The sequence below is a fragment of the Neoarius graeffei genome, chromosome 18, assembly GCF_027579695.1.
Source record: "Neoarius graeffei isolate fNeoGra1 chromosome 18, fNeoGra1.pri, whole genome shotgun sequence".
Taxonomy (NCBI): Eukaryota; Metazoa; Chordata; class Actinopteri; order Siluriformes; family Ariidae; genus Neoarius; species Neoarius graeffei.
The window spans coordinates 26500801-26522116 of NC_083586.1; the positions used below are offsets into that span (position 1 = coordinate 26500801).

Below are 21316 nucleotides of genomic sequence, written 5' to 3' on the forward strand. Positions count from 1 at the left end.
CCATCACACACGGTTTAGTGATGAAATTGCGCCACGCCACGCCACACCGCAATGTAATAGGCATCAGAGGCTCATTTTCTTTTTCGAAAAGTACACAATGTCCAGTCACAGCTCTCTAGCACACAGTGGGCGTGGGTGAGGAAAACAGCCTGAGATAATCGCTCAAGATCTAATCGGTTCGCCGACAGCACGATGTGGAGGCTTCTTTTTATATCCTGCTGAGTGTCTCCCTCCACAGTCGTATCACCACGTGCCTCAGCCATGTCAGCGGTCAGCGTTTGTCTGGATCATCCATTAGATCTTGAATGACCATCTCAGGCAGTTTTCCTCAATCACATCCCCGTTTCCTAGAGAGCTGTGATTGAGCAGTGATTACATTTGCTGGTGGCACGATTTCAGGTTTCTTTTTTCAAAAAAGAAAATGAGCCGAAGATGCCTGTTGCATTTCGGTGCGGTGTGGCACAGTTTCATCATCAAACTGCGCGTCACGTAATCCCTTCGCATTGCTTTTCTGATTAGTGGTTGAACAAGATGCAAAACAGTGTTGATTTTGATTTTCACTGAGGCACGTTCTCTTCACGTCTTACACCGATCAACACTGCCTTTCCGCATGGCACAGTTTCTGCGTTTCAAGGTGGCATGAAATGCTCCTCACACACATTTTTTTTTATATATATGTGTGTGTGTATGTAGACTACCGTTCAAAAGTTTGGGGTCACTTTGAAATGTCCTTATTTTTGAAAGAAAAGAACTGTTCTTTTCAATGAAGATCACTTTAAACTAATCAGAAATCCACTCTATACATTGCTAATGTGGTAAATGACTATTCTAGCTGCAAATGTCTGGTTTTTGGTGCAATATCTCCATAGGTGTATAGAGGCCCATTTCCAGCAACTCTCACTCCAGTGTTCTAATGGTACAATGTGTTTGCTCATTGCCTCAGAAGGCTAATGGATGATTAGAAAACGCTTGTACAATCATGTTAGCACAGCTGAAAACAGTTGAGCTCTTTAGAGAAGCTATAAAACTGACCTTCCTTTGAGCAGATGAGTTTCTGGAGCATCACATTTGTGGGGTCGATTAAATGCTCAAAATGGCCAGAAAAATGTCTCGACTATATTTTCTATTCATTTTACAACTTATGGTGGGAAATAAAAGTGTGACTTTTCATGGAAAAACACTAAATTGTCTGGGTGACCCCAAACTTTTGAACGGTAGTGTGTGTCTCATCTCATCTCATTATCTGTAGCCGCTTTATCCTGTTCTACAGGGTCGCAGGCAAGCTGGAGCCTATCCCAGCTGACTACGGGCGAAAGGCGGGGTACACCCTGGACAAGTCGCCAGGTCATCACAGGGCTGACACATAGACACAGACAACCATTCACACTCACATTCACACCTACGCTCAATTTAGAGTCACCAGTTAACCTAACCTGCATGTCTTTGGACTGTGGGGGAAACCGGAGCACCCGGAGGAAACCCACGCGGACACGGGGAGAACATGCAAACTCCGCACAGAAAGGCCCTCGCCGGCCACGGGGCTCGAACCCGGACCTTCTTGCTGTGAGGCGACAGCGCTAACCACTACACCACCGTGCCACCCGGTAGTGTGTGTGTGTGTGTGTATATATATATATATATATAAAAAAAAAAAATCTAGATACGAATGTTTTAATGAGAAATACGCCACTTGTATTTTTTATACGAACTACCATACATCTGGGACATGGAGAACCAAAACTGTGACATATTTCTCACCATTTTTGTGAATGTGTCTATATAATAAAAAGAAAATCACACATGGGCTTGAAGATATGAAGTTTATCTTCTCGTGTTGAAAACTTTGCATTTTTCGTACGAGATACATCGTGGATCTGAGGGACACATTTAAATAATATTGGCTGGCTTTTTTTCGTGGTACATCGTAGATATTTCATTCAGCTAGCATGATACTGAATGAGTCAAAGACAAGTAGCTGAGTGGAATATATCTGATATACCACAAAAAAGAAAGCTATTATTATTATAATACATATTTGATGGAACAGTTATCGATTCTACAAAAAGTTAAAGCAGATACGCAGAACCTTTATTTTTAAATAAATTTGAGTGGATAGTATCTCCATCCTTGACTCTTGTATGCTGCATAAATGGGAATAAAAAAATATATATCTGAGAGTTAAAATCGACCACAAAGTTGGTGTTCGAGCTGCCCCGCTGAGCCAGCCAGCCCTGGGTGTGTGACGTCACAGCGGGAACCGGTTTTAAGGCCGAGGCCTTTTACAGCTATAGACCAAAGTCATATAAATAAAAATTTATGGTGAAAGTCAGAAATCCCGTTACCGACTCTCTCAACTAAGACTGATTTGACTCCACTGATTGTGGGTTGACTCTCATTAAAACAGGATGGGTGTTATAACTTATGCAACATGCATGCATTTTCACTGATAAAACGTAAAAGGCTCATTAAATAATCAGATAAACTGAGACAATCACATTCTGAAGCAAATTAAATAATCTTATACCGCTAACTTAAACACACAATACAAGTTACATGTATTAATCTAAACGCAGGGAAACAAGTGCTGCTGTTTTTGTTGTTTTGTATCCAAATGAGAGTCGGAGCTTACCCGTCTGTGTTCTTGCTTCTTGAAGGCCGACCTCATGGCCGATTGTTTTGAAACAATCTGACCTTCAGTTGTTCATTCAGTTCTCCGTTCATTTGCTTCTTCCACATAAGGGCGAGATATTGCTGCTGAGACGAGCATATCCAGCAGAGAAATCGAATGAGTGGCTGCGCCACTCATTCTCCATTTTCTCCATACTGTGTACTCCGCCATTACTGCTCGGCTCAGGCAATTACTAAAACCCAAGACAGAACGGGACGTCACCAGTTTTGGCAACAACCGCGAGGAGGTCACTGCCTGAGCGATAATATGTCACGTCCCATTCCGTCCCAGGTTTTAGCAACAACCCTCGGCTCACGCTCCGGGAGAACTGGTGCAACCGAACTCACTTTCCTTTAAAAAAAATAAATGCTTAGATAAAAAGAACAGAGAGGCAACTTACCAATATTGAATGCTGATTCTGATCCAATGTAATTCAGTGTTCTGTCAGTCCAATGTATATTTAAGAAGTCAAGGTTCTAACAATAAAAATGGTCCACCCACAAAAACTCCTGTTTTTCTCTTGTAAGTATGTGTGAAGAATGTCTAATGAAGTCTTGGTAGCCTTTCGGGTGTTCAGCGCATCTTTCTCTTTCCCAGAGAATAAAGAAATGCTTGTGCGCAGCAGAAAACTCTCTCACTGAATATTCGCATCAGCTCCGACGTGTGATGTCATGTTGTCTTGACAACCATGCAATATCGTAAACCATATTCAGCACTCATTCCCTGTTGGGTAGAGTGACGTAATACACGTAGGATAAGCGATATGCTAATAATATTGCATGCTAACAAACCAAATGAATGAAACCTGCTAGAAGGGAATAGAATACATGTTTTAATTCCATCGAAAAAGCATCCTGTAGGTATAATAATTTAAAAAAAAAAACATTGGCTTTTTCTTCGTGGTATATTCCATTCAGCTAGCATATTAAATGAGTCGACGATGAGTTCAATATCATGCTAGCTGAATGGAATATATCTGATAGACCATCAAAAAAAGCCAGCCAATATTATTATTATTATTATTATTATTATTATTATACATACACACGGTGGTGTAGTGGTTAGCGCTGTCGCCTCACAGCAAGAAGGTCCGGGTTCGAGCCCCGTGGCTGGCGAGGGCCTTTCTGTGTGGAGTTTGCATGTTCTCCCCGTGTCCGCGTGGGTTTCCTCCGGGTGCTCCGGTTTCCCCCACAGTCCAAAGACACGCAGGTTAGGTTAACTGGTGACTCTAAATTGACCGTAGGTGTGAATGTGAGTGTGAATGGTTGTCTGTGTCTATGTGTCAGTCCTGTGATGACCTGGCGACTTGTCCAGGGTGTACCCCGCCTTTCGCCCGTAGTCAGCTGGGATAGGCTCCAGCTTGCCTGCGACCCTGTAGAACAGGATAAAGCGGCTAGAGATAATGAGATGAGATGAGATTATACATACACACATTCTTCATATCCGCATTCTCAAAGGCCAACGTGAGCTTACCTGCGACTCGTTGCTGTTAGCGTGGCAGTCTAATTACCTTCCAGCCAGTGTAGCATTAGCGCAGACCAATGCTAGCGCAGTCAAGCCAAATATTATTATTATTATTATTTTTCCTGTGTAATTTACTTAGTTACTTTTAAAATCAAAATCTTCCGCTTTTAACGAAGCAAACCTGGCAGCCATGTTTGTTTACAGACTGTCACATTCACTCGCAGCACAGAAGTTTTACATCTCCGACGTGTCTCTCTTCCAGTTTTTCGACATCCGTTGGTATGTTTTTCTCTTGTAAATATGCGTGGAGAACATATAATGAAGTTTTGGTAGCCTTTCGGGTGTTCAGTGCGTCTTCAGTTTTCAGTTTATTTATAGCATAGCTAATCCTAGCAGTAGCACTGGATTAGCCTCGTTGTCTGTCTTTCCCAGCGGATAAAGAAATGATTGTGCGCATGCGCAGCAGAAAAGTTTTGTCATTGGATCTTCGCATGAGCTCCGATGTGTGACCTCGTGTTGTCTTGACAACGTGCAATTTCGTAGCAATATTACACGTACATTCTCCATTGGGGAGAGCGGCGTAAAACACGCTATATGATAAGCTACTGTATATGATGATGATATTTCATGCCATCAGTAAACCCGCTAGAAAGGAACCGAATACGTGTTTTGTTTTGTTTTTCCCATGGAAAAACACACTACACTCATGAGTATAACATTTTACACTGATAAAAATAGTTTGTGTTCATTCATTCATTCATTATCTGTAGCCGCTTTATCCTTCTACAGGGTCGCAGGCAAGCTGGAGCCTATCCCAGCTGACTACGGGCGAAAGGCGGGGTACACCCTGGACAAGTCGCCAGGTCATCACAGGGCTGACACATAGACACAGACAACCATTCACACTCACATTCACACCTACGCTCAATTTAGAGTCACCAGTTAACCTAACCTGCATGTCTTTGGACTGTGGGGGAAACCGGAGCACCCGGAGGAAACCCACGCGGACACGGGGAGAACATGCAAACTCCACACAGAAAGGCCCTCGCCGGCCCCGGGGCTCGAACCCAGGACCTTCTTGCTGTGAGGCGACAGCGCTAACCACTACACCACCGTGCCGCCCCTAGTTTGTGTTCATTTACTTTTAATTACTCTGAGTATTGCTGTTTGTTTTGGACAGGACAACAAACTTGTCATCACAGTTGCTACTGTTTTTATTTTGTAAAGTGCAAATCTATTTTTAGATCATAGCAAAAGTACATTGTTTATGTAAAAAAAAAAAATGTTCCTGAATATATTCTCTGTGAATTGATTTCAGCAGTAAATGATAAACTATTTCTGAGCTTCTGCAGCCCCTTTTTAAAATTTATTGTGGATTACCAGCATGATATTTTTTGATGTTGTGATTTATCTTGCCTTTCTACAGGTACAGAAGCTTAAAGCACTTTAACTACGACATCTGCCAAAGCTGCTTCTTTTCTGGCAGAGTGGCTAAGGGTCATAAGATGCAATATCCCATGGTTGAATATTGCACTCCGGTATGTTTGGCCATGCTACAGCCTTACAGTCATTACTGTGTGTATGTGTAATCTTTCTGGACATGTGCTGTATCTGGAGAGCTGTCTGTCTGTCTGTCTGTCTGTCTGTCTGTCTGTCTGTCTGTCGTCAATCCATACCAATCCACTAATAACAAAAATCAGCTTGTAGGTCTGAAGCTCTTGACAGATTGTATAACTGCATGAATGAGCAAGCGTACAGGCGCTCCTAATTCAGTCGGCTGGTGAGAGGATACTGCATTTTATTCTATCCACATTCACTGGATATGAGCAATCGCGCGCTCTGATTGGCTACTCTACTACTAGGATATCGGCTCATATACCGTGAGTATAGAAAAACAAAATGGCGGAGCGTGTTACTGAACCAACCGAGGATGAAATAAAAACTACTCGAAAACAAAACCCCAAAAAAGGCAACTAAATATGGAATGAAAGTATTTCATGGTAAGAACGTATGTTTTATTTTTCAAGAATTATTATAATTATTATTATCGCATTTTTCACAAATTGCTCCTGTCATTTTGCCGGTTTGTTTACGTTCTTCATCTTTAAGCATTAAAATTTGTTAAATTTTTTTCCGACTGGTTCAAAAGCTCAAAGAAGTTTGAAAATTACAGAACTGAAACGTTCAAGGAAGAATTAAATAAATGTCTAAAGCGATTCTATACCTCGGCACGACAGCAAGACGGCACTTTCTACACAAAATCAACACTAAAGTCAATTAGTGCAGCGACCGATAGGTTTTTAAGAAGTCCGCCGAAGAGGAAATGACTTTGTCGGATGTTTCGTATAAAGTTTTTGTTTATCAAATTTGCAAAAAATAAAAATGCTCCGTTTCGCAAACTCCAGTGAATGTGGATCGAATAAAACAGTTATTCCACTCAATCTCATCATACACGGGTTATAGCCGACTCGGTGCTACGCATACATGTCAACCTATACGGAATGTCCGTATTTTATACGGATTTGATCCAATAAACGTAGTATACGGGCGTATAAATAAAGTTATACGGATTCTTTAAAAAAAACTTCAATATTTATTTAGAGCTTTAATCAATTCCCACGATGATAAAAGAGCGCATAACATTTACAAACGTACTGTACACCACAGATAGCCAGTAAAGAGTCTTATGAAATCGCGCGTTATCTTGTGGTAGCGACACTTCGTTCCACTTTTGATCATGCGCACACCGCATTGCGAGAATCCCGCCAACCGGGAAGTAACATTTTGTTTGAAACGCCTATTTCCACCTGAGCGACTTTCACTAGCGACTGAAAAGATTCTGAATGGGCACTCCGGCAAGATCAACACAGACACTTGCTGTGACATGCAGCCTAGTGAGGTATTGGTGCAGAGCGCTAAAAAAGCTGTCATGGAGTAGCCTAGTAAACTAGACCCACCCGCCTAGCGGCCAAAAATATTTTTGCCTACGAGTGGGTCTAGCCTCGCACCATATCAACAAAACACCCCGGGCATCAAATCGTGCCCACCAATCACAACGCAAGGTTTTTGTTTGGATTCTTTGGGCGGGCTTTTGCAGGAGTGACGACAAAGCTGCGCGACGCTGGAGAAAGCACAGCAGGAAAGATGGCTACGGCTAGTGAACAGCGCGCGTTTGACTCCGCTTTGGAATCAGTTTTAGAAGAATTAGACTTGGAGTTTTCGTTGAAACATGAGCAGGAAGAGGCTCTCCGCTCATTCCTTTTCAAGAAGGACGTTTTCGCTGTTTTGCCGACCGGCTATGGCAAAAGTCTGATCTACCAGCTGGCTCCGCTCGTAGCCAAAAGGATGGGGCTAGTTTGTGCAGTACGAAGAATTAATAAACAGCTTTGAAACATTACTTTTTGATTGTTTCTTATTTTCCCGTTATTTTAAATTTAAGGGAAATTATTTCACCAAACACCACTAAATAAAAACTCTCAAAAACAGTTTAAGCAAACCCTTGAAAAACACTTGAAAAAAAAGAGTGTATGTTAAGTATGTGGTACAGACTCCAAACTTGTGGTCATTATCTCCAAACTTCTTAATATCTAGAACCTGTTTATTAATTAATACGCATTTTGAAAAATTATTTATTTCAAGGCCTCCCCCACTGCTTTCTGTCGCTCTGACTACGTCACAGTCACTGTTGCGCTGATTGGTCAGAGCGTTGGCCTATACGCACAGAGACAGTTTGAAAGACAGCGGGTTGTTCCTACCCACCCCCTTCGGAAATGTCTACGATCGAGGCCAGACTAAATATTCACATTTAGTCTGGCTTGCCAGGCTAGTCATGGAGTACAATTCAGAACATTAGAGTGACACTTTGTGTTTTTGTCAAACATTGGAGCTTTGTATTCATTCTGAAGGTTTATTGTTATTAATATTGAATAAAAAGTAACTTGGATATATCATTGTTAATTATCATTCAAATTTTAGGTAAATTATTTTAATTTGCATCTTATAAGGATTTTATAAGGGAAATACGGATTTTGGAGGTTGGTTATACAGGTTTGATTGACCAAAGGTTGACATGTATGGCTACGCGCCTCATCGGCTAACAGCTCATATACGACTCGGTTTCATGGAATAACTGTTTTTAGATAGATAGATAGATAGATAGATAGACAGACAGACAGACAGACAGACAGACAGACAGACAGACAGGCAGGCAGACACAAGTGTTTTACTGGGAAATAGACCACTTGTATTTTTCATACCAGCTACATCCAGGACATGGAGAACCAAAACTGTGACACATTTTTCTGTGTCACTCGTGAGGAAATCGATGAATTGTTTTGATAAATTTGGGTACTTTTTGTTTGTGAATGTGTCGATATAATAAAAAGAAAAATCACACATTGGGTTGAAGATATGAAATTTATCTTCTCATGTTGAAAAACTCGCATTTTTCGTATGAAATACATCATGGATCTGAGTGACATTTAAATAATATCGGCTGCCTTTGAGTGGTCTATCAGATATGTTCCATTCAGCAGGCATGATACTGAATGAGTTGAAGACGAGTAGCTGAATGGAATATATCTGATAGACCATGAAAAAAGCCATTATTATTATTATTATTATTATTATTATTATACATACATACATACACACACACACACACTTCATATCAGCATTCTCGAAGGTCACCATGAGCTTACCTGCAACTCGGTGCTGTTAGCATGGCAGTCCAGTTACCTTCTAGCCAGTGTAGTGTTAGCGAAGGCCAATGCTAGTGCAGTCAAGCCGATTATTGTTATTATTATTATTATTTTCCCTGTGTAATTTACTTAGTTACTTTTAAAATCAACATCGCGACCTGGCAGCCAAAATTCTCTCAAAACCTTCCGCTTTCAACGAAGCAGACCTGGCGGCCATGTTTGTTTACTGTCGCTCGCTAGCATGGAAGTTTTATGTCTCTGCTGTGTCTCTCTTCCAGCTTTTCATTCTCCTTTGGTATGTTTTTCTCTTGTAAATATGCGTGAAGAATATATAATAAAGTTTTGGTAGCCTTTCAGGTGTTCAGCATGTCTTCGGTTTCAGTTTATGTATTTAGTGCTTAAACCTAGCACTGGATTAACCTCGTCTTCTGTCTTACCCGGCGGACAAAGAAATGATTCTGCGCATGCGCAACAGAAAAGTTTTGTCATTGGATCTTCGCATGAGCGCTGATGTGTGTTGTCGTGTTGTCTTGACAGCGTGCAATATTGTAACAATATTGCACGCTCATTCTTCATTGGGGACAGCGGCGTAATACACGGAGGATAAGCGATAGAATAACAATATTGCATGCCATCAGTAAACCCACTAGAAGGGAACAGAATACATATATGTTATTTACCAACTGGGAGGTCCGTATCGTGAAATACTGTGACCGAGGTCTTGAAAGTACTGAGCGAGGCCGTCTGGGTCGAGGTCACGGTATTTCACCATACGGACCGACCTTAAGCTGGTAAATAATATATTTATTTTTTTCTTTACCAAATTCTAACAGAAAACGAGAGCGCCCGAAAGGGAAAACCGAGCCGAGCCACCATTTTGAATCCTCATTCATGGCTGTAATACAAATTGCTTCCTCCTCGGTATACAAGTGCACTTCCATGGCAGGGAAAAAAACTACATTTTGCCGCCTATGTCGTCCCCTATTTATACAAATAGGAGTCATTCAGGATTCAGCCATGTTTTTGCTCGGCGTTAGCAACAGTTAGAGGTTTTAGTTTTCTCCTGAAATGTTTTCTATTTCTTCTTCCTCAGGGTAGTAAAACTCGCTTTCGCTGTGAACACTGCAGGGATTAAAGTTCTCCGGCACCATGCCGGATTTCCGGTTTGTAGTGATTGCCCGTGGATTTAAAAAAATAATAAATCGAAAATAAATTGACGGCAATTAAAAAAAAAAAAAAATGACCGTCGAAATCCCTCTTGTGTTTGTCAGCCAATGGTAGTAAAGGAGCGCTCTGAAACTGACAGTATTAGCCAATCAGAAGAAGAATGGGGCGGGTCTAAGGAAAGCCTTTACCCCCTCCTCTCATTTCTTCCTTGCTTCGATGCGGTGCAGTGCTGAAGATCGACACGGAAAGTCACCTCGCGCCGTTACGGCTCCATTCAACGGAGAGAGGGTAAAAAGTAAAAAAAATAAAATAAATGAACTTTTGTGTTGGAGAGAAGGGCGAGGGAGAGAGAGAGAAAACGGAATTGCATGGTGGCGTGGGCAAAATGCAGTTCGTGAACTCTGGGGCAGATGTGACGACCCTAGAGAAAGGTGTTAAAAATATGGTGAAATTGTTAAATTATTTCAATTATTAAAACTTTTAATGCTCTCTAAATGCCATACTGAATTTCATCTACCTTTGTAACAGTTCACCTTGTGACTGTAGGTTAATTTATTACTTGTTAAGGACAACGCTGAGCACCAAAACTGGATATCAAAAGAAATGTGGTACATACAGGTGGTAGATATAGTAGATGCACTTTTGCCATCTTCTGGCCGTTTTTGGTATTGGATTTTCAAAAGTCAAATTTAATTTTCCATTCATGCAATCTCTGATCCCATGCCCCCACAAACCCCCTGGTATGGCTTGAAAATAAACACACAATCCAAAACACGTGCACACACACACACACACACACACACACACATATATATATATATATATTAGTTTCTTGCCTGTGTCGACAAAGTTCAGGCTCAGGATTTTTTTTTGCTTTAATCCCTGACACTGTCATTATCGCTATCCATGCTGTAAAATTAATGCTATTCTCCTGAGAAATGCTGGCAAAAATTTATAAGATTTTTGATAATTTTATAAATAAATCTCATTAAAAAAAAGATAAATGTTGACAAAAAAATGCTACTATGTTTGTTGTTGTGAACGAGCGAGTTGCCAGAGGTCCATAACCAGGGTCCGTATCGTAGGATACGGATCCGCTCGCCAGCCAATCAGAGCACAGGATTCGATGGAAACTGGACCGCAAAAAAAAAAGTTTTTATTCCATGGAAAAATGTCCTGCATGTATAATAATTCTCCATATTTTATTCTGATGACGTCACTCCCAGTGTTTTCCTGCTGACTTGATGCGCGTTGTCAAAATGGCGAACCGGTTCAAAATCAAAATTCCTTTGATGAACTTGCGGAATTTTTGCGGATGCGTCCATATAATATAAAGAACATTACACAGACGCGTGAAGATATGAAGTTTATGTCATTCGTTCATTTCGCTCCCTCATGAATATGTTCACCACTCGAAGATAAACTTCATATCTTCGCACGACCGCGTAATATCCTCTATTTACATCATGCTTCAGATTAATAACCGATACGTCAGAACAAATATGCTTGTGGGAGGTGGATATTACATTCAGAAAGGGAAATGCATAATTTTGAAATATATAATGAAATCATTAATGACTTTTTTTTTTTAAACGCCTGATTATACCAACATTATGTATGTTGAAGGTATATTATACAGTAGGCACATGTCCAGTTACCATGTTGGAGTAATTTTAATTATATGTTTATCGTGTGTGTGTGTGTGTTTCATAGACGACCTCTGGTGAAGATGTAAGAGATTTTGCCAAGGTGCTGAAGAACAAGTTCAGGACAAAACGTTATTTTGCCAAACATCCCCGCATGGGCTACCTCCCTGTGCAGACCATCCTGGAGGGTGATAACATGGAGACGTGAGAGAAATTTTCAATGGCATTTCACTGTGAACGCAAGTTTGCATCGTTTCAGTGCAGCCTGTCATAAAATCGACCACCTTTTTGAATTAAGGTTTTCGTTTGTTTTTACGGCGCTCCTTTTTTTTTTTTTTAAAGTGAAGAGAGGAGGGGAATACTTCATCTGTATTTTGTGTTATTATAACTCTGGGAAATAATTAACCAAGGTTTATGCCCTCATGTTACTGGGGACGTATTTTGGGTTTTTAGATTTGTCTGGTCCATCTGTAATAGCAGATGCTTGTAGATGCAGTTGTGCTCATAAGTTTACACACCCTGGCAGAATCTATGATTCTTTGACCATTTTTCAGAGAATCTCATCTCATCTCATTATCTCTAGCCGCTTTATCCTGTTCTACAGGGTCGCAGGCAAGCTGGAGCCTATCCCAGCTGACTACGGGCGAAAGGCGGGGTACACCCTGGACAAGTCGCCAGGTCATCACAGGGCTGACACATAGACACAGACAACCATTCACACTCACATTCACACCTACGGTCAATTTAGAGTCACCAGTTAACCTAACCTGCATGTCTTTGGACTGTGGGGGAAACCGGAGCACCCGGAGGAAACCCACGCGGACACGGGGAGAACATGCAAACTCCGCACAGAAAGGCCCTCGCCGGCCACGGGGCTCGAACCCGGACCTTCTTGCTGTGAGGCGACGGCGCTAACCACTACACCACCGTGCCGCCCCATTTTTCAGAGAATATGAATGATAACACAAAAACATCTTTTCCACTCATGCTTAGTGGTTGGGTGAAACCATTTATTGTCAAACGACTGTGTTTTCTCTTTTTAAATCATAATGACATAAGTTGACACAAATGGGTTTGAATGGCTACTAAAGGTAGCATCCTCACCTGTGATCTGTTTGCTTGTAATCAGTGTGTGTGCATAAAAGCTGAGTGAGTTTCTGGGATCCAGGCAGACTCTTGCATCTTTCATCCAGCCGCTGACGTTTCTGGATTCTGAGTAATGGGGAAAGCAAAAGAATTGTCAACGGATCTACGGGAAAAGGTAGTTGAACTGTATAAAACAGGAAAGGGATACAAAAAGATATCCAAGGAATTGATAATGCCAGTCAGCAGTGTTCGAACTGTGATTAACAAATGGAAAATCAGGGGCTCTGTTAAAACCAAGCAAATGCCACAAAGTATCTCGCCTACAATACGCCAAACAGCACAGAGACAAGCCTCAAAACTTCTGGAACAAGGTAATTTGGAGTGACGAGACCAAAATTGAACTTTTTGGCCACAACCATAAACGTTACATTTGGAGAGGTGTCAACAAGGCCTATGATGAAAGGAACACCATTCCTACTGTAAAGCACGGAGGTGGATCGCTGATGTTTTGGGGATGTGTGAGCTACAAAGGCACAGGAAACTTGGTCAAAGTTGAAGGAAAGATGAATGCAGCACGTTATCAGCAAATACTGGAGGCAAATTTGCACTCATCAGCCCGGAAGCTGCGCATGGGACGTACTTGGACGTTCCAATATGACAACGATCCAAAACACAAGGCCAAGTCGACCTGTCATTGGCTACAGCAGAACAAAGTGAAGGTTCTGGAGTGGCCATCTCAGTCTCCTGACCTCAATATCATTGAGCCACTCTAATAATAATAATAATAATACATTTTATTTATAAGCGCCTTTCAAGGTACCCAAGGACACTGAACAGTAAAAAACAAACAATAAAAAGCAAAACAATAAAATAACAATAATAAAATAATAAGAAATCAGTAATAATAATAACGTTCTTAAAAATCAAAGAGAAAAGGCCAAGCTAAAGAGGAGTGTTTTTAGCTGTTTTTTGAAAGAGGACAGTGTTGAGCATTGGCGCAACGCTAGTGGCAGGGCATTCCACAGCTTAGGGCCATTAACACTGAAAGCCCTGTCACCCATAGAGCAGAGCCGAGAGTAAGGGACTGCTAATAGGTGGGCATCTGTCGAGCGAAGATTTAAAGGTAGCTGATGTGGAGTTAGGAGATTTGATAAATAGGGAGGGGCCAGGTTATGTAGGGATTTGTAAACAAGTAAGATCATTTTGTACTGAATACGGTATTTAACTGGGAGCCAGTGCAGGTTGTATAGAATAGGAGTGATATGATCCCAGGGCCTGGTGTGAGTGAGTACCCTAGCGGCTGAGTTTTGGACATATTGCAGCCTATTTAGTCGCTTGGCTGGGATGCCATCGAGCAGGGCATTGCAGTAGACCAGTCTTGAGGTGACAAAAGCATGTACAGTGGGACAAAAAAGTATTTAGTCAGTCACCAATTGTGCAAGTTCTCCCACTTAAAAAGATGAGAGAGGCCTGTAATTTTCATCATAGGTATACCTCAACTATGAGAGACAAAATGAGGAAAAAACAAATCCAGAAAATCACATTGTCTGATTTTTAAAGAATTTATTTGCAAATTATGGTGGAAAATAAGTATCTGGTCAATAACAAAAGTTTATCTCAATACTTTGTTATATACCCTTTGTTGGCAATGACAGAGGTCAAACGTTTTCTGTAAGTCTTCACAAGGTTTTCACACACTGTTGCTGGTATTTTGGCCCATTCCTCCATGCAGATCTCCTCTAGAGCAGTGATGTTTTGGGGCTGTCGCTGGGCAACACGGACTTTCAACTCCCTCCAAAGATTTTCTATGGGGTTGAGATCTGGAGACTGGCTAGGCCACTCCAGGACCTTGAAATGCTTCTTACGAAGCCACTCCGTCGTTGTCCAGGCGGTGTGTTTAGGATCATTGTTATGCTGAAAGACCCAGCCACGTTTCATCTTCAATGCCCTTGCTGATGGAAGGAGGTTTTCACTCAAAATCTCATGATACATGGCCCCATTCATTCTTTCCTTTACACGGATCAGTCGTCCTGGTCCCTTTGCAGAAAAACAGCCCCAAAGCATGATGTTTCCACCCCCATGCTTCACAGTGGGTATGGTGTTCTTTGGATGCAACTCAGCATTCTTTCTCCTCCAAACACGACAAGTTGAGTTTTTACCAAAAAGTTCTATTTTGGTTTCATCTGACCATATGACATTCTCCCAATCCTCTTCTGGATCATCCAAATGCTCTCTAGCAAACTTCAGACGGGCCTGGACATGTACTGGCTTAAGCAGGGGGACACGTCTGGCACTGCAGGATTTGAATCCCTGGCGGTGTAGTGTGTTACTGATGGTAGCCTTTGTTACTTTGGTCCCAGCTCTCTGCAGGTCATTCACTAGGTCCCCCCGTGTGGTTCTGGGATTTTTGCTCACCGTTCTTGTGATCATTTTGACCCCACGGGGTGAGATCTTGCGTGGAGCCCCAGATCGAGGGAGATTATCAGTGGTCTTGTATGTCTTCCATTTTCTAATAATTGCTCCCACAGTTGATTTCTTCACACCAAGCTGCTTACCTATTGCAGATTCAATCTTCCCAGCCTGGTGCAGGTCTACAATTTTGTTTCTGGTGTCCTTTGACAGCTCTTTGGTCTTGGCCATAGTGGAGTTTGGAGTGTGACTGTTTGAGGTTGTGGACAGGTGTCTTTTATACTGATAACGAGTTCAAACAGGTGCCATTAATACAGGTAACGAGTGGAGGACAGAGGAGCCTCTTAAAGAAGAAGTTGCAGGTCTGTGAGAGCCAGAAATCTTGCTTGTTTGTAGGTGACCAAATACTTATTTTACCGAGGAATTTACCAATTAATTCATTAAAAATCCTACAATGTGATTTCCTGGATTCTTTCCTCCCATTTTGTCTCTCATAGTTGAAGTGTACCTATGATGAAAATTACAGGCCTCTCTCATCTTTTTAAGTGGGAGAACTTGCACAATTGGTGGCTGACTAAATACTTTTTTGCCCCACTGTATAAGCGTTTCAGCTGCAGATTAAGTCAAGGACGGACGGAGTTTGGAGAGACTTTTCAGGTGAAAAAAAGCTGTTTTAGTGATACTTTTAATGTGTGAGTCAAAAGAGAGAGTAGAGTCTAGAATAACACCCAGATTTCTTACTTCAACAGTAGTGAAGGTGAAATAACCAGGAATAGATAGCTGTGAGTGCTCCAGTTTTTTCAAGATAGAAGGGGTGGAAATGAGGATGGCTTCTGTTTTATCTTGATTTAATTTAAGAAAGTTCTGCACCATCCAGTTGTTAACTGCATTTAGACAGTTGACAAGATTGGATGGAGGGAGTGGGTAAGAGGGTTTGGTTTGAATATAAATTTGGGTGTCATCTGCACTCTGGGGAGATCTCAAGCGCGCAGTTCATGCAAGACAGCCCAGGAATTGACAGGAACTGGAGGCTTTTTGCCAAGAAGAATGGGCAGCTTTACCATCTGAGAAAATAAAGAGCCTCATCCACAACTACCACAAAAGACTTCAGGCTGTCATTGATGTTAGAGGGGGCAATACACGATATTATTATATTTGATGGTATGTAAACTTTTGATCAGGGTCATTTGGATGTTTTTTTGTTGTCATTATGATTTAAATATAGAAAACACAGTTATCAATAAATGACTTCACCCAATCGCTAACCATGAGTGGGGAAAAAAGTTTTTGTGTTATCATTCATATTCTCTGAAAAAAGGCCAAGAAAGCAAAAATTCTGCCAGGGTATGTAAACTTATGAGCACAACTGTAAGTAACCATGAAAACTGTGGCACTTTCACAGAAAAATGTTACCACCGTCACCTTTCCTAGAATGAAAATTTGTTTTTCTTTGTGGTTATTTACAGTACCAATCAAAAGTTTGGACACCCCTACTCATTCATAGGTTTTTCTGTATTGTAACTAGAGCGGCGGCTACAATTATCGACACTAACGATCTTTTGGCCGTTGCAAAAGTAGAAAAGACTTTCAGTATGTAAATTGTGCATAAATAATTACTCAAACTTCCACTGGAAAAAAAGAAGTTGACTCCCGATTACTTAGCGTATCAGATCACGTGACACCGTTCCACATTTATTGACACCTTTGTCCATAGTTATCGACATCCAGATGATTTATTTATGAAGAAATAATCGGTATGTGGTATTAACCCTTGTGTGGTGTTCGTATTTTTGTTACTCAGCCAGTGTTGGTGGGTCTGGTGGAGCCGCTGCATTTTGGTGCTTTAGATTCAACACAATCAAACAATTTTACATTAAATACTTAACAGATGTTTACTTCACCCCAATTACAAGCAACATAAACAGCATATATGGTTAATATTTGCCCTTTAACTTTGTTAAATTACATTTATTTATTTTTTTTAAAGTGCTACTCGTTTTTGGTTCGCTTTTTAATAAAATGTAATTTTACAAAAAAGAAAATCAATTACAGTCAAGATATGAGTGGAAAAAAAAAGATGTTTATCTTCAAATTTACAAATGAAGCAAGGTTTTCATAACAACTGATTTTTATTTCTTTGAATTTCATTCGAAATTTAACCCATTCAGTTCAGTTTACGCAACACAAGCTGAACACATACAGTAACCATGTCAGTCTAGACAACACATCATCCCCATGCTCGTCTTCGTTTTGGGACCGGCCGATGCTCCAGCTCATCCTCTTCTTCAAAGTCACTGTCAGACTCTGAATTTTCAGAAATGTGACCCTCACGTTCTGGAATGTCTTCCTCTACATCATCATCAAAAGCTTCTCTCTCTTCCAAAATCATTGCAAGTCCATCTGAGCAGAGAATCTTTTGGCCATCTTGATCAGTTGTGATAAGGAGCCACACTGGAAAAGCTATATTTATTGTGTCCCGCCCCCAATTTACAGGAACCTCGGTCTTGGTTCCCTCAAGACAGAGGGTAAAATGTGAGAGCAGACAGGTGTCGGTGCTTGAACGGCAGGGGCAGAAACACAAAACTCACACACACACTAACAGCAGGCCCAGACAGGAGGAGGACAGAGTGAAGGTACACACTTTTATTAGCCCCGGGTCCAGTGGACCCGAACATCCTGTATGTAATATAAATGTATGGAGGGGTGTACAGTGTGTGGTCATTGAAAATGTGTTCTGATATATACCGGTCTGTTCTTCACAGAAAATGAGCCAAGGCCAATGAGTCTGAGTTTGAAAAAATAATTAACCGTATCATTGTTCCTTTGATAGAAAATTAAAACCGGTCCCACAGACCCGAACACCATACAAAGGTTAAGTAAACAAAACATAGTTTTTATTAAAATTTGTTTTCCATAGACTTTATATTTAGTCTAAAATATCTTTTATATAAATCTATCGATGTCGGTGTTGACGTAAATGAGGAAGTAATCCTAATGTTTGTAAGCAAATGAACTGAGAATGTTTAACCTGCGTCAGAAAATCTTTTTGTTCCACTTTCTAAGTATTTTCGTCTATCACATTTTGTTAATCATTCGTCGTTGTTTGTATTAATGTCTAGTTTTGTAGTTTACCAATAAACGTCAACAGGGAATCGACATTGTAACCACATGGAAATCCAGGTCAAAGGTCGCATGTCATTCCTCGAACCAAAATATAAACTGTCTGCTGATATTGTAATATGTGGTAGATATTTACAACTAACTGCAAAAATATATATTTTCTGAATGGAATAGAAAAATCTGAACATTTCAAGCTTGTAATTTTTATACGCTAGGAATTTAATTCTGGTCTGATTCTATTTATCGCAATCGGGATTCCAAAAACTCTATAAACATTCCATTCTGTTATGGATCAGAAAAAAAATGATCATAAATCACAGCACTTTTATTATTATTATTTTTAAAGTACTTCATCTACTTCAGCAATGTTACACAAAGATCGATCTATAACGGTTGTAAATGTCCCTTAATTCCACAGGGTGTCGATAATGGTGGACACTGGTGAAAGTGATCACTATTATCGACACCTTACGTGATTCTCAAACGCACGTTTAGATACAAAATGGCGACTGTCAAATGAAAGAAAGTAGGTTTCGACAAGGAGATCATGAAATATCAGTGAATTTGATCAGTAAAAACATGTCCATGATCTTTCCACCACGCTTACCTGCGATGATAACGTCCGGGTTTTCCGAAAAATTGCTGATCTCAGGTAACGAGTTGCGTCATCAGACAGCAAGATCAAAGGGCGAGGCGGGTCTTCCGGTTGATTAATTAACCAATAATAACTGTTGTAACTGAAACTCAGCTTTGTAAAATGGTTTTTTATTGGTAAATCTGGAAAAGGTGTCGATAATTATGGACTGTCGATAATTGTAGCCGCTATATATATATATATATATATATATATATATATATACACACACACACACTACCGTTCAAAAGTTTGGGGTCACCCAGACAATTTTGTGTTTTCCATGAAAAGTCACACTTTTATTTCCCACCATAAGTTGTAAAATGAATAGAAAATATAGTCAAGACATTTTTCTGGCCATTTTGAGCATTTAATCGACCCCACAAATGTGATGCTCCAGAAACTCAATCTGCTCAAAGGAAGGTCAGTTTTATAGCTTCTCTAAAGAGCTCAACTGTTTTCAGCTGTGCTAACATGATTGTACAAGGGTTTTCTAATCATCCATTAGCCTTCTGAGGCAATGAGCAAACACATTGTACCATTAGAACACTGGAGTGAGAGTTGCTGGAAATGGGCCTCTATACACCTATGGAGATATTGCACCAAAAACCAGGCATTTGCAGCTAGAATAGTCATTTACCACATTAGCAATGTATAGAGTGCATTTCTGATTAGTTTAAAGTGATCTTCATTGAAAAGAACAGTGCTTTTCTTTCAAAAATAAGGACATTTCAAAGTGACCCCAAACTTTTGAACGGTAGTGTATTTATATATATATTTTTAAAAATACACAACAAAAAGTAACTGTGTGTGTGTGTGTGTGTGTGTGCATCCTTTGACTTGTTTTGCAGCCCTGTTACCCTCATCAACTTCTGGCCTGTTGACCACCCGTGAGTACTCTTACTACACATATTCACTGTAACACAGGCAGGTGTTCACATGACTCACAAGAATAACAATGAGGCTAAACTAAAATTACCAAATAACATTTTCTAAAAAATTTCAAATGAAGCTGTAACTTTGATCCGAGTCGTTATAGCCCACGTTTTTTTGCCCAAACGGTGTGATCTTGGGCCATATCAAATGGATATGGGTGCAGACAGACAGTCCCCCCTGAAAGTATTGTAACAGCCAGGTCAATTCATTTGTTGTACGCTGAAGACATCTGGGCTTGAGGCTCAAAAGATGGAGCACTCAGCCTTCATTTCCTGATCTTTACAGCGAGATGCGTTAAACAACTTAGAACATGGCCTCTTCGGTGGCACACCACGCAACCTTATGTGAGCAAAAGTATTGGAACAGATCCTCTTAAAGTGCACATCACGGGTAAATTCAGGAGCAAGATCAATGTAATTCTCCTATTTTATATTAAACTTTGGTCAAATACAGTTAGGTCCATATATATTTGGACACTGACACAAATTTTGTTGTTTTTTTTTTTTTTACCTGTTTACTGAAACATATTCAGGTTATAGTTATATAATGGACATAAAGTCCAGACTTTGAGCTTTCATTTGAGGGTATCCACATTAAAACTGGATGAAGGGTTTAGGAGTTTCAGCTCCTTAACATGTGCCACCCTGTTTTTAAAGGGACCAAAAGTAATTGGACAATTGACTCAAAGGCTGTTTCATGGGCAGGTGTGGGCAATTCCTTCGTTATGTCATTCTCAATTAAGCAGATAAAAGGCCTGGAGTTGATTTGAGGTGTGGTGCTTGCATTTGGAAGATTTTGCTGTGAAGAAAACATGCGGTCAAAGGAGCTCTCCATGCAGGTGAAACAAGCCATCCTTAAGCTGCGAAAACAGAAAAAACCCATCCGAGAAATTGCTACAATATTAGGAGTGGCAAAATCTACAGTTTGGTACATCCTGAGAAAGAAAGCAAGCACTGGTGAACTTATCAATGCAAAAAGACCTGGACGCCCACAGAAGACAACAGTAGTGGATGATCGCAGAATAATTTCCATGGTGAAGAGAAACCCCTTCACAACAGCCAACCAAGTGAACAACACTCTCCAGGAGGTAGGCGTATCAATATCCAAATCTACCATAAAGAGAAGACTGCATGAAAGTAAATACAGAGGGTTCACTGCACGGTGCAAGCCACTCATAAGCCTCAGGAATAAAAAGGCTAGATTGGACTTTGCTAAAAAAGCCAGCACAGTTCTGGAAGAACATTCTTTGGACAGATGAAACCAAGATCAACCTCTACCAGAATGATGGAAAGAAAAAAGTATGGCGAAGGCGTGGTACAGCTCATGATCCAAAGCATACCACATCATCTGTAAAACACGGCGGAGGCAGTGTGATGGCTTGGGCATGCATGGCTGCCAGTGGCACTGGGTCACTAGTGTTTATTGATGATGTGACACAGGACAGAAGCAGCCGGATGAATTCTGAGGTATTCAGAGACATACTGTG

General features: G+C 40.7%; 1 protein-coding gene across 4 annotated transcripts in view; it reads left to right on the top strand.

The window, feature by feature from the left end:
* dmd (dystrophin) overlaps positions 1-21316 on the top strand; it is a 509910-nt gene that overhangs the window by 407309 nt on the left and 81285 nt on the right. For all 4 annotated transcript variants that reach the window (XM_060898614.1, XM_060898611.1, XM_060898612.1 and 1 more), the window contains 3 exons: positions 5559-5670; positions 11713-11849; positions 19746-19784. In XM_060898614.1, the coding sequence (XP_060754597.1) occupies positions 5559-5670; positions 11713-11849; positions 19746-19784 (288 nt within the window). The remainder of the gene's footprint in view (positions 1-5558; positions 5671-11712; positions 11850-19745; positions 19785-21316) is intronic.